This window comes from Entelurus aequoreus, linkage group LG11 (genome assembly GCF_033978785.1).
Source record: "Entelurus aequoreus isolate RoL-2023_Sb linkage group LG11, RoL_Eaeq_v1.1, whole genome shotgun sequence".
Taxonomy (NCBI): Eukaryota; Metazoa; Chordata; class Actinopteri; order Syngnathiformes; family Syngnathidae; genus Entelurus; species Entelurus aequoreus.
In genome coordinates, this window is record NC_084741.1 from 502,082 (window position 1) to 514,173 (window position 12,092).

The window sequence follows — 12,092 nt, forward strand, 5'->3', positions numbered from 1 at the left end:
TAGATGGATGGTTGGAAGTATGGAAGGATGGATGAATGATGGAAGGATTGATGATAAATAGATAAATGGTTGGTTGGATAGATGGATGGATGATAGATGTTGGATGGATAATGGATAGATGGAATTGATGGGTGGTTGGATGGATGTATAAATGATGGATGATGGATGGAATTGACGGATGGTTGGAAGTATGGATGAATCATGGAAGGATGGATGATAGATAGATAATTGGTTGGACAGATGGATGGATGGATGTTAGATGGAAGTGATGGAAGATTCGGATAGATGGATGGTTGGATGGATGGATGAATGACGGATGGATAGATGGATGGTTGGAAGTATGGAAGGATGGATGAATGATGGAAGGATTGATGATAAATAGATAAATGGTTGGTTGGATAGATGGATGGATGATAGATGTTGGATGGATGATGGATAGATGGATGATTGGAAGGATGGATGGATGGATGATAGTTGAATGGAAGGTGTTTTTGGTGACTACTGTGATCTGAGGACTTCCTGGTAGCAGTAAGCGCCATAGAGATGCGAGGACTTAGGCGGGAACCCAAAGGAGCGCACCCCCGGGTCGGCGAGGCCCCCACAGCGCCCCCTGGGTTTGGCGATGGGGAAGCGCACGCTGCCGTCTCTCAGCCAGCCGCCGTCACAGCGGTGGTAGTTGTGGAAGCGCCAGGCGGAGTAGAGCTGGCCCACCAAGGCCAGGTCAGCTGCGTGGCGTGCGCACGTTTGCTGGGCCTGCTCAAAGGAGAAGGAGCCCGCCACGTGGAAGACGGACCCTGCCGGAGGAACGCGACTTCAGACTCTGGCTTGTCGGGACCTTCCCAAGCGCCGACACTCACCGGTGGTCAGCGAGGTGAAGCAAAAGGCGTCGAAACGATCCCGCTGCTTGTCTTTAAGTCCGTAATCGCGAATGCCGGGACCCGGTTCTGCTCCTCCGCAGGCAGGCCGAGGCGTGATGATGGGGTACTGGACCTGTCCATTCTGCAACCAGCCCGCGTTGCACCAGTCCAGACCCTCGGTCCAGGCTGCAGGAGACGACATGGAGGAGACATTTTCTTGTGAGAACACAAGTGACAGTTTTAATTAATCATGTTCACGTTTCATGTGTTGGCTCTCCAACATGGACCAATTACAGTCTCTCTTTCTTCAGCTCTTAGAACTACTTGAGCTCCACTTTTATGTTTACTGTAAAAAAAACTACATGTGATCATAAAAAACTGCCAGCTACGTCGCCCGAATTTTACCGTAATATTTGTGGTGTCTATGAAGGTTGTCATTCATCCAGGTCGTTGTCATCTCAGGGCATTCAGTCGATCGCAACTGGACTGTTTGGTTTGTCTTGGAAGACGATTCAACTCTCATTCGAGTAGGCTTCATCAGTTCATCCTCATAGATTTAGATTGGTCAGATCTAGTCTTAGACGTAGATCAGAGTAGGCTTCATCAGTTCGTGTTCATAGACTTAGATCGGTCAGATCTAGTCTTACCCTTAGATCCGAGTAGGCTTCATCAGTTCGTGCTCATAGGCTTAAATTGGTCAGATCTAGTCTTAGACTTAATTCCGAGTAGGCTTCATCAGTTCGTGCTCATAGAGTTTGATTGGTCAGATCTAGTCTTAGACTTAGATCCGAGTAGGCTTCATCAGTTCGTGCTCATAGACTTAGATTGGTCAGATCTAGTCTTAGACGTAGATCTGAGTATGCTTCATCAGTTTGTGGTCATGGAGTTAGATTGGTCAGATCTAGTCTTAGACTTAGATCCGTGTAGGCTTCATCAGTTCGTGCTCATAGACTTAGATTGGTCAGATCTAGTCTTAGATTTAGATCAGAGTAGGCTTCATCAGTTTGTGCTCAAAGACTTAGATTGGTCAGATCTAGTCTTAGACTTAGATCCGTGTAGGCTTCATCAGTTCGTGCTCATAGACTTAGATTGGTCAGATCTAGTCTTAGATTTAGATCCGAATAGGCTTCATCAGTTCGTGGTCATAGACTTAGATTGGTCAGATCTAGTCTTAGCCTTAGATCCGAGTAGGCTTCATCAGTTCGTGCTCATAGAGTTAGATTGGTCAGATCTAGTCTTAGCCTTAGATCCGAGTAGGCTTCATCAGTTCGTGCTCATAAACTTAGATTGGGTCAGATCTAGTCCAGTGACTGGTGCCAAAACCCCAAATATTTATACTCCAAAAACCAAGAGGGTGTGCCTGGGCAAGGATGGTTTCGCCCTATCGTAGTGAGAACTGTTTTGATGCAAACTAGCAATCCTAACTGTCAATTCAACGACAGTCGTTGATTTGTAATTTCCTCTCGTTAGCATTGAGGTATTATGTGGCAGAACGATCGCTGTTGATCGACTACTACCAGTCCAAAATAGTCGGAATCTCCCACGTAAGTAATGGCATTCTGGTCACCTTTTGTGTGTTTCTAACTCCTGGTATTTGTTGGAGGCTAAATTGCAGAGTCTTTTAGGAATGGTTGAAAGGACAGTGTCGTATGTGGGAGACAGCTGGTATCGCAGACCACCTCTTCTGTTCGGGGATGGTTTTTCAACCTTGCCGTAGATGTCTTCCCTCACTCCTCTTTCGTACCATCTGTCCTCCCTGTCCAGAATCTGTACAGTTATGTTCTCAAAGGAGGGCTGTTTTTCATTCCTCATTACACAAGTCCTTGGTACAGATCATGCCTCCATGTCGGGGTTTACCGAAAACCCACACATACCGACCAATACCTACTTTTTGACTCACACCACCCACTGGAACACAAACTGGGCGTTATCGGAGCTTTACAACACAGAGGTCAGTAATGTTCCTACCAGCCCACGGGCCAAAGAGAAAGAGCATAGGCATTTGAGGGAAACCCTTAGACCCTGTGGTTACCCCAGCTGGTTGTTTGTGAAAAGTGCATCCAGTTCCAGAAATAACAAGAACAGGGTGGATGAGGAGGAAAAAGGTGACAGACGCAAAAACGTTGTCATTCCATATTATCAGGTCTATCTGAGAAAGTCAGAATCATTTTAACCAACACAACATCCCAGTACACTTCAAACCAGGCAACACCCTGAGACAGAGACTGGTGCATCCTAAAGACCGGAAACCACAAAAACAATCTGGTGTATGCTATCCAGTGTGATGATGAATGCACTGATTCATATATCGGTGAAACAAAACAACCACTAAGCCGACGCATGGCACAGCATAGACGGGCAAACTCTTCAGGTCTAGACTCGGCTGTCTACCTGCACCTCAGGTAGAAACAGCACTCCTTTGAGAACAAAAATGTACAGATTCTGGACACTGAGGACGGATGGTACGAAAGAGGAGTGAGGGGTAGCCATCTATGTCAAGGTTGAAAAACCATCCCTGAACAGAGGAGGTGGTCTGCGACACAACCTGTCTCCCACATACAACACTGTCCTTTCAACCATTCCTAAAAGACTCTATAATTTAGCCTACAACAAATAACAGGAATTAGAAACACACAGAAGGTGACCAGAATGCCATTTGTTTACAGCTGAATGGGACGCTTACGTGGGAGATTCCGACTATTTTGGACTGGGTAGTTGTCGATCAACAGCGATCGTTCTGCCACACAATACCTCAATCCTGACGAGGGGAAATTACACTTTAACGACTGTCGTTGGCTTTGACAGTTAGGATTGCTTGGTCACATCAAAACAGTTCTCACTACGATCGGGCGAAACCACCCTTGCCCAGGCACACCCTACTGGTTTTGGAGTATAAATATTTGGGGTTTTGGCACCAGCCGCTGGACTAGATCTGACCAATCTAAGCCTATGAGCACAAACTGATGAAGCCTACTCGGATCTAAGTCGAAGACTAGATCTGACCAATCTAAGTCTATGAGCACAAACTGATGAAGCCTGCTGAGGTATTGGCAACAGCCGCAGGACTAGATCTGACCAATCTCAGGCTAAGACTAGATCTGACCAATCTAGGTCTAAGACTAGATCTGACCAACCTAAGTCTAGGAGCACAAACTGATGAAGCCTACTGAGGTATTGGCAACAGCCGTTGGATTAGATCTGACCAATCTAAGTCTAAGCCTATGAGCATGAACTGATGAAGCCTACTCTGATCTAAGTCTATGAACACAAACTGATGAAGCCTACTGAGGTATTGGCAACAGCCGCTGGACTAGATCTGACCAATCTAAGGCTAAGACTAGATCTGACCAATCTAGGTCTAAGACTAGATCTGACCAATCTAAGTCTAGGAGCACAAACTGATGAAGCCTACTGAGGTATTGGCAACAGCCGCTGGATTAGATCTGACCAATCTAAGTCTAAGACTAGATCTGACCAATCTAAGCCTATGAGCACGGACTGATGAAGCCTACTCGGATCTAAGTCTAAGACTAGATCTGACCAATCTAAGTCTATGAGCACAAACTGATGAAGCCTACTGAGGTATTGGCAACAGCCGCTGGACTAGATCTGACCAATCTAAGTGTAAGACTAGATCTGACCAATCTCAGTCTAAGACTAAATCTGACCAATCTAAGCCTATGAGCATGGACTGATGAAGCCTACTCGGATCTAAGTCTAAGACTAGATCTGACCAATCTAAGCCTATGAGCACAAACTGATGAAGCCTACTGAGGTATTGGCAACAGCCGCTGGACGAGATCTGACCAATCTAAGTGTAAGACTAGATCTGACCAATCTAAGTGTAAGACTAGATCTGACCAATCTCCATCTATGAGCATGAACTGAAGGAATAGAGGCGAATTGTCTTCCAAGACAAACCAAACAGTCCAGTTGCAATCGATTGAATATGTGTGGTGTTTTTCACAACCAATACTGGGAATTTAAAAATGTTTTTTTTTTAGGTAAAATCCAAGCAACATTTTTTTTTATTTTACCGTAAAATGTATGGTGATTTCCATTTTACATTGCATTAGATGTGGCCCATTTTTATTTGTACGATTAAAAAATTGTCAGCTCAGTCGTCTGAATTTTTGCCTAAAATTCATTTTATTTTTTACAATGCAATTCTGGTCACTGAGCTGCCAAATTTTTACACCGTAAAATCTCAGAACACAATTTTTACAGTAAATTACTGTAAGTTGAAAAACAGTACTAATGTTATTTTTACAGTAAAGTACAGTATATTGAAAAACAGTACTAGTTATTTTTACAGTAAAGTACGGTATGTTGAAAAACAGTACTAGTTATTTTTACAGTAAAGTACTGTAAGTTGAAAAACAGTACTAATGTTAATTTTACAGTAAAATTCTCCCAACTGACTATATATATTTTTTAACCTTAACATTTACAATTGTTTTTACAATGCATAACTGTAAATGGAAAACCTGTACTTTTTTTAACGGTTAAAAAAACATCAGTCTCGTGAATTTTAATAAAATTGACGGTAGTTTTTACAGTGCATTATTGCAAGTTGAAAAACAGTACCACTATTATTTTTACGGTAAAATTCTGGCCACTGAACTGCCAATTTTTTTAGACCGAATTATCTACAAACATTGTTTTTTACAGTAAATTGCTGTAATTTGAAAAACAATAGTAGCTATTTTTTATCATACTTCTAGCAATTGACCTGCCATTTTTTTTTTTTTACCGTAAAATCTTTGATTGTTTTTACAATGCATATCTGTAAATAGAAAAACAGTACATGTTTTTAACGGTAAAAAAGTTAAGAGTCGCCAGAATTTTTACGTTAAATCTACGGTGTTTGTTTTTACAGTGCGTTACCGTAAATTGAAAAACGGTACCACTATTATTTTTACAATAAAATATTGGCCGCTGAGCTGCCATTTCTTTTCTTTTTGTTATTTTTTACAGTAAATTACCTTAGGTTGAAAAACGGTACTACTATTATTTTTCCAGTAAATTTTGTAGAAACTTGACCAATATTTTTCAACGTTAAATCTAAAAAAAAACTTTACCTTTTTTTTTAAGGATAAAAAACTGTCAGCTCAGACGCCAGAATTGTACTGTGAAATGTACAGTCTTTGTTTTTACAGTGCATTACTGTAAATGGGAAAAAGGTACCATCGCTTTTTTAGTGGTTACATTTTTTTGTACGGTAAAATCTCCGGACCTTATTTTCACAGTAAAGTACGATGAATTGAAAAACGTTTTTTTTTACCGTGAAATTCTAGCAAATGATAAACATTTTTACAGTAAAATCTACGATTGTTTTTATGATGCATAACTGTAAACGGAAAAACGGTACTTGTTTTTACGGTAAAGAACTGACAGCTAATTCGCCAGAATTTTACCGTAAAATCTACGGTCTTTGTTTTTACAGTGCATTAGTGTAATTAAGAAACCGTACGATTGTTATTTTTACAATAAAATTCTGGACATTGAGCTGCCAATTTTTTATACCGTAAAATCTCAGAACTTTTTTTTTTTTTTATAGTAAATTACATTAGGTTGAAAAACGGTACTACTGTTATTTTTACAGTAAATTTTGTAGAAACTGACCAATTTTTTTCAATGTAAAATCTAAAAAAACGTTACCTTTTTTTTTGAAGGATAAAAAACTGTCAGCTCAGACGCCAGAATTTTACCGTAAAATCTACGGTGTTTGTTTTTACAGTGCATTACTGTAAATGGGAAAACGGCACCCCTGTTTTTTTTTAGCGGTTTAATTTTTTTGTACGGTAAAATCTCTGAATGTTATTTTCACAGTAACGTACGATAAATTGAAAAATGTTTTTTTATAGTGAAATTCAAGCAACTAATACATTTTTTTACAGTACAATCTACGATTGTTTTTATGATGCTTAATTGTAACCGGAAAAACGGTACTTGTTTTTACGGTAAAGAACTATCAGCTCAGCCACAAGAATTTTACCGTAAAATCTACAGTCTTTGTATTTACAGTGCCTTTCTGCAAATGGGAAAGTTGTACCATTGTTATTTTTACGATAAAATTCTGGCCATTGAGCTGCCGATTTCTTATACCATAAAATCTCAGAACGTTATTTTTTTACTGTAAATTGCATTAAGTTGAAAAACTGTACTACTCTAATTTTTACAGTAAATTTTGTAGCAGCTGACCAATTATTTTTAACGTGAAATCTAAATAAACTTTCCCCTTTTTTTTTTTACGGATAAAAAACTGTCAGCTCAGACGCCAGAATTTTACCGTAAAATCTACAGTCTTTGTTTTTATAGTGCATTAGCGGTTAAATTTTTTTGTACAGTAAAATCTCGAACGTTATTTTCACAGTAAAGTACGATAAGTTGAAAAACGCTATTTTTACGGTGAAATTCTAGCAACCGAGCAATCTTTTTGCAGTAAAATGTGCGATTGTTTTTATGATGCATAACTGTAAACGGAAAAATGGTACTTGTTTTTACGGTAAAGAACTGGCAGCTCAGTTGCCAGAATTTTACGGTAAAATCTTTTTTACAGTGCATTACTGTAAATGGAAAAACGGGACCATTGTTATTTTCTCGATAAAATTCTGGCCATTGAGCTGCCAATTTTTCATACCGTAAAATATCTGTATGTTATTTTTTACAGTAAATTACATTAAGTTGAAAAACGATACTACTGTTATTTTTACAGTACATTTTGTAGCAACTGACCAATTTTTTAAATGTAAAATCTAAAAAAACGTAACCTTTTTTTTTACGGATAAAAAACTGTCAGCTCAGCCGCCAGAATTTTACCGTAAAATCTACAGTCTTTGTTTTTACAGTGCATTACTGTAAATGGGAAAATGGTACCACCGTTTTCATTGCGGTTTAATTTTTTTGGACGGTAAAATCTCTGAATATTATTTTCACAGTAAAGTACGATAAATTGAAAAATGTTTTTTTTACAGTGAAATTCAAGCAACTGATCAATTTTTTTTACAGTAAAATCTACGATTGTTTTTATGATGCTTAATTGTAAACGGAAAAACGGTACTTGTTTTTACGGTAAAGAACTATCAGCTCAGCCGCCAGAATTTTACCGTAAAATCTACAGTCTTTGTATTTACAGTGCCTTATTGCAAATGGGAAAGTGGTACTATTGTTATTTTTACGATAAAATTCTGGCCATTGAGCTGCCGATTTCTTATACCGTAAAATCTCTCAACGTTATTTTTTACAGTAAATTGCATTAAGTTGAAAAACTGTACTACTCTTATTTTTACTGTAAATTTTGTAGCAACTGACCAATTATTTTTAACGTAAAATCTAAATAAACTTTCCCCTTTTTTTTTTTTACGGATAAAAAAACTGTCAGCTGAGCCGCCAGAATTTTACCGTAAAATCTACAGTCTTTGTTTTTATAGTGCATTAGCGGTTACATTTTTTTGTACAGTAAAATCTCAAACGTTATTTTCACAGTAAAGTACGATAAGTTGAAAAACGCTATTTTTACGGTGAAATTCTAGAAACTGAGCAATCTTTTTACAGTAAAATCTGCGATTGTTTTTATGATGCATAACTGTAAACGGAAAAACGGTACTTGTTTTTACGGTAAAGAACTGGCAGCTCAGTTGCCAGAATTTTACGGTAAAATCTTTTTTACAGTGCATTACTGTAAATGGGAAAACGGTACCATTGTTATTTTTTCGATAAAATTCTGGCCATAGAGCTGCCAATTTTTCATACCGTAAAATATCTGTATGTTATTTTTTACAGTAAATTACGTTAAGTTGAAAAATGATACGACTGTTATTTTTACAGTACATTTTGTAGCAACTGACCAATTTTTTAAATGTAAAATCTAAAAAAACGTAACCTTTTTTTTTTACGGATAAAAAACTGTCAGCTCAGCCGCCAGAATTTTACCGTAAAATCTACAGTCTTTGTTTTTACAGTGCATTACTGTAAATGGGAAAACGGTACCACCGTTTTCATTGCGGTTTAATTTTTTTGGACGGTAAAATCTCTGAATATTATTTTCACAGTAAAGTGCGATAAATTGAAAAATGTTTTTTTTACAGTGAAATTCAAGCAACTGATCAATTTTTTTTACAGTAAAATCTACGATTGTTTTTATGATGCTTAAATGTAAACGGAAAAACGGTACTTGTTTTTACGGCAAAGAACTGTCAGCTCAGCCGCCAGAATTTTACCGTAAAATCTACAGTCTTTGTATTTACGGTGCCTTACTGCAAATGGGAAAGTTGTACCATTGTTATTTTTACGATAAAATTCTGGCCATTGAGCTGCCGATTTCTTATACCGTAAAATCTCCTAATGTTATTTTTTTACAGTAAATTGCATTAAGTTGAAAAACTGTACCACTCTTATTTTTACAGTAAATTTTGTAGCAGCTGACCAATTATTTTTAACGTAAAATCTAAATAAACTTTCCCCTTTTTTTTTTACGGATAAAAAACTGTCAGCTCAGACGCCAGTATTTTACCGTAAAATCTACAGTCTTTGTTTTTATAGTGCATTAGCGGTTACATTTTTTTGTACAGTAAAATCTCGAACGTTATTTTCACAGTAAAGTACGATAAGTTGAAAAACGCTATTTTTACGGTGAAATTCTAGCAACTGAGCAATCTTTTTACAGTAAAATCTGCGATTGTTTTTATGATGCATAACTGTAAACGGAAAAACGGTACTTGTTTTTACGGTAAAGAACTGGCAGCTCAGTTGCCAGAATTTTACGGTAAAATCTTTTTTACAGTGCATTACTGTAAATGGGAAAACGGTACCATTGTTATTTTCTCGATAAAATTCTGGCCATTGAGCTGCCAATTTTTTATACCGTAAAATATCTGTACGTTATTTTTTACAGTAAATTACATTAAGTTGAAAAACGATACAACGATACTGTTATTTTTACAGTACATTTTGTAGCAACTGACCAATTTTTTAAATGTAAAATCTAAAAAAACGTAACCTTTTTTTTTTACGGATAAAAAACTGTCAGCTCAGCCGCCAGAATTTTACCGTAAAATCTACAGTCTTTGTTTTTACAGTGCATTACTGTAAATGGGAAAACGGTACCACCGTTTTCATTGCGGTTTAATTTTTTTGGACGGTAAAATCTCTGAATATTATTTTCACAGTAAAGTACGATAAATTGAAAAATGTTTTTTTACAGTGAAATTCAAGCACCTGATCAATTTTTTTTACAGTAAAATCTACGTTTTTATGATGCTTAAATGTAAACGGAAAAACGATACTTGTTTTTACGGCAAAGAACTGTCAGCTCAGCCGCCAGAATTTTACCGTAAAATCTACAGTCTTTGTATTTACGGTGCCTTACTGCAAATGGGAAAGTGGTACCATTGTTATTTTTACGATAAAATTCTGGCCATTGAGCTGCCGATTTCTTATACCGTAAAATCTCCTAACGTTATTTTTTTTACAGTAAATTGCATTAAGTTGAAAAACTGTACTAGTCTTATTTTTACAGTAAATTTTGTAGCAACTAACCAATTATTTTTAACGTAAAATCGAAATAAACTTTCCCTTTTTTTTTTTTTACGGATAAAAAACTGTCAGCTAAGCCGCCAGAATTTTACCATAAAATCTACAGTCTTTGTTTTTACAGTGCATTACTGTAAATGGGAAAATGGTACCACCGTTTTATTTTTTAGTACAGTAAAATCTCAAACGTTATTTTCACAGTAAAGTACGATAAGTTGAAAAACGCTATTTTTACGATGAAATTCTAGCAACCGAGCAATCTTTTTACAGTAAAATCTGCGATTGTTTTTATGATGCATAACTGTAAACGGAAAAACGGTACTTGTTTTTACTTGCTAAGTCGCCAGAATTTTACCGTAAAATCTATGGTCTTTGTTTTTACAGTGCATTACTGTAATCCCGAAAACGGTACCATTGTTATTTTTACGATAAAATTCTGGATATTGAGCTGCCAATTTTTTATACCGTAAAATCTCAGAACGTTATTTTTTTTTACAGTAAATTACATTAAGTTGAAAAACGGTACTACTGTTATTTTTGCAGTAAAGTTTTTAGCAACTGACCAATTTTTTAAATGTAAAATGTAAAAAAACATAACCTTTTTTTGAAGGATAAAAAACGTCAGCTCAGCCACCAGAATTTTACCGTAAAATCTACGGTCTTTGTTTTTAAAGTGCATTAATGTAAATGGGAAAACGGTACCACTGTTGTTATTGCGGCTTAAAAATCTCAGAATGTTATTTTCACAGTAAAGTACGATAAATTTAAAAACTTTTTTTTTTTTTTTACACAGTGAAATTCTAGCAATCTTTTTACAGTAAAATCTACGATTGTTTTTATGATGCATAACTGTAAACGGAAAAACAGTCTTTGTTTTTACAGTGCATTACTGTAATTACGAAAACGGTACCATTGTAATTTTTACGATAAAATTCTGGACATTGAGCTTCCAATTTTTTATACCGTAAAATCTCTGAACTTTTTTTCTATTATTTTTACAGTAAATTTTGTAGCAACTGACCAATTTTTTTTAAACGTAAAATCTAAAAAAAACTTTACCTTTTTTTTTTTTACAGATAAAAAACTGTCAGTTCAGCCGCCAGAATTTTACCGTAAAATCTACAGTCTTTGTTTTTACAGTGCATTACTGTAAATGGAAAAAAAGGTACCATCGTTTTTTAGCGGTTTAATTTTTTTGTACGGTAAAATCTCAGAACGTTATTTTCACAGTAAAGTACGATGAATTGAAAAACGTTTTTTTTTTAACCGTGAAATTCTAGCAAATGATAAACATTTTTACAGTAAAATCTACGATTGTTTTTATGATGCATAACTGTAAACAGAAAAACGGTACTTGTTGTTACGGTAAAGAACTGACAGCCAAGTCGCCAGAATTTTACCGTAAAATCTACGGTCTTTGTTTTTACAGTGCATTACTGTAATTACGAAAACGGTACCATAAAATTCTGGACATTTTTTTTTACAGTAAATTACATTGAGTTGAAAAACGGTACTACTCTTATTTTTACAGTAAATTTTGTAGCAACTGACCAATTTTTTCAAACATAAAATCTAAAAAAAACTTCTTTTTTTTTTTTTTTACAGATAAAAAACTGTCAGTTCAGCCACCAGAATTTTACCGTAAAATCTACAGTCTTTGTTTTTTCTGTGCATTACTGTAATTACGAAAACGGTACCATT

The 12,092-nt window shown here is 36.3% G+C and overlaps 1 protein-coding gene across 1 annotated transcript in view; it reads right to left on the bottom strand.

Moving 5' to 3' along the window:
• Positions 1-436: 436 nt before the first annotated feature.
• LOC133660524 (hyaluronan and proteoglycan link protein 2-like) overlaps positions 437-12,092 on the bottom strand; it is a 16,794-nt gene continuing 5,138 nt past the window's right edge. The window contains exons 5-6 of the mRNA XM_062064062.1: positions 858-1,043; positions 437-794 (exon numbers count right to left, since the gene is read on the bottom strand). Coding sequence (XP_061920046.1) covers positions 499-794; positions 858-1,043 — 482 coding nt within the window. The 3' untranslated portion in view covers positions 437-498. The remainder of the gene's footprint in view (positions 795-857; positions 1,044-12,092) is intronic.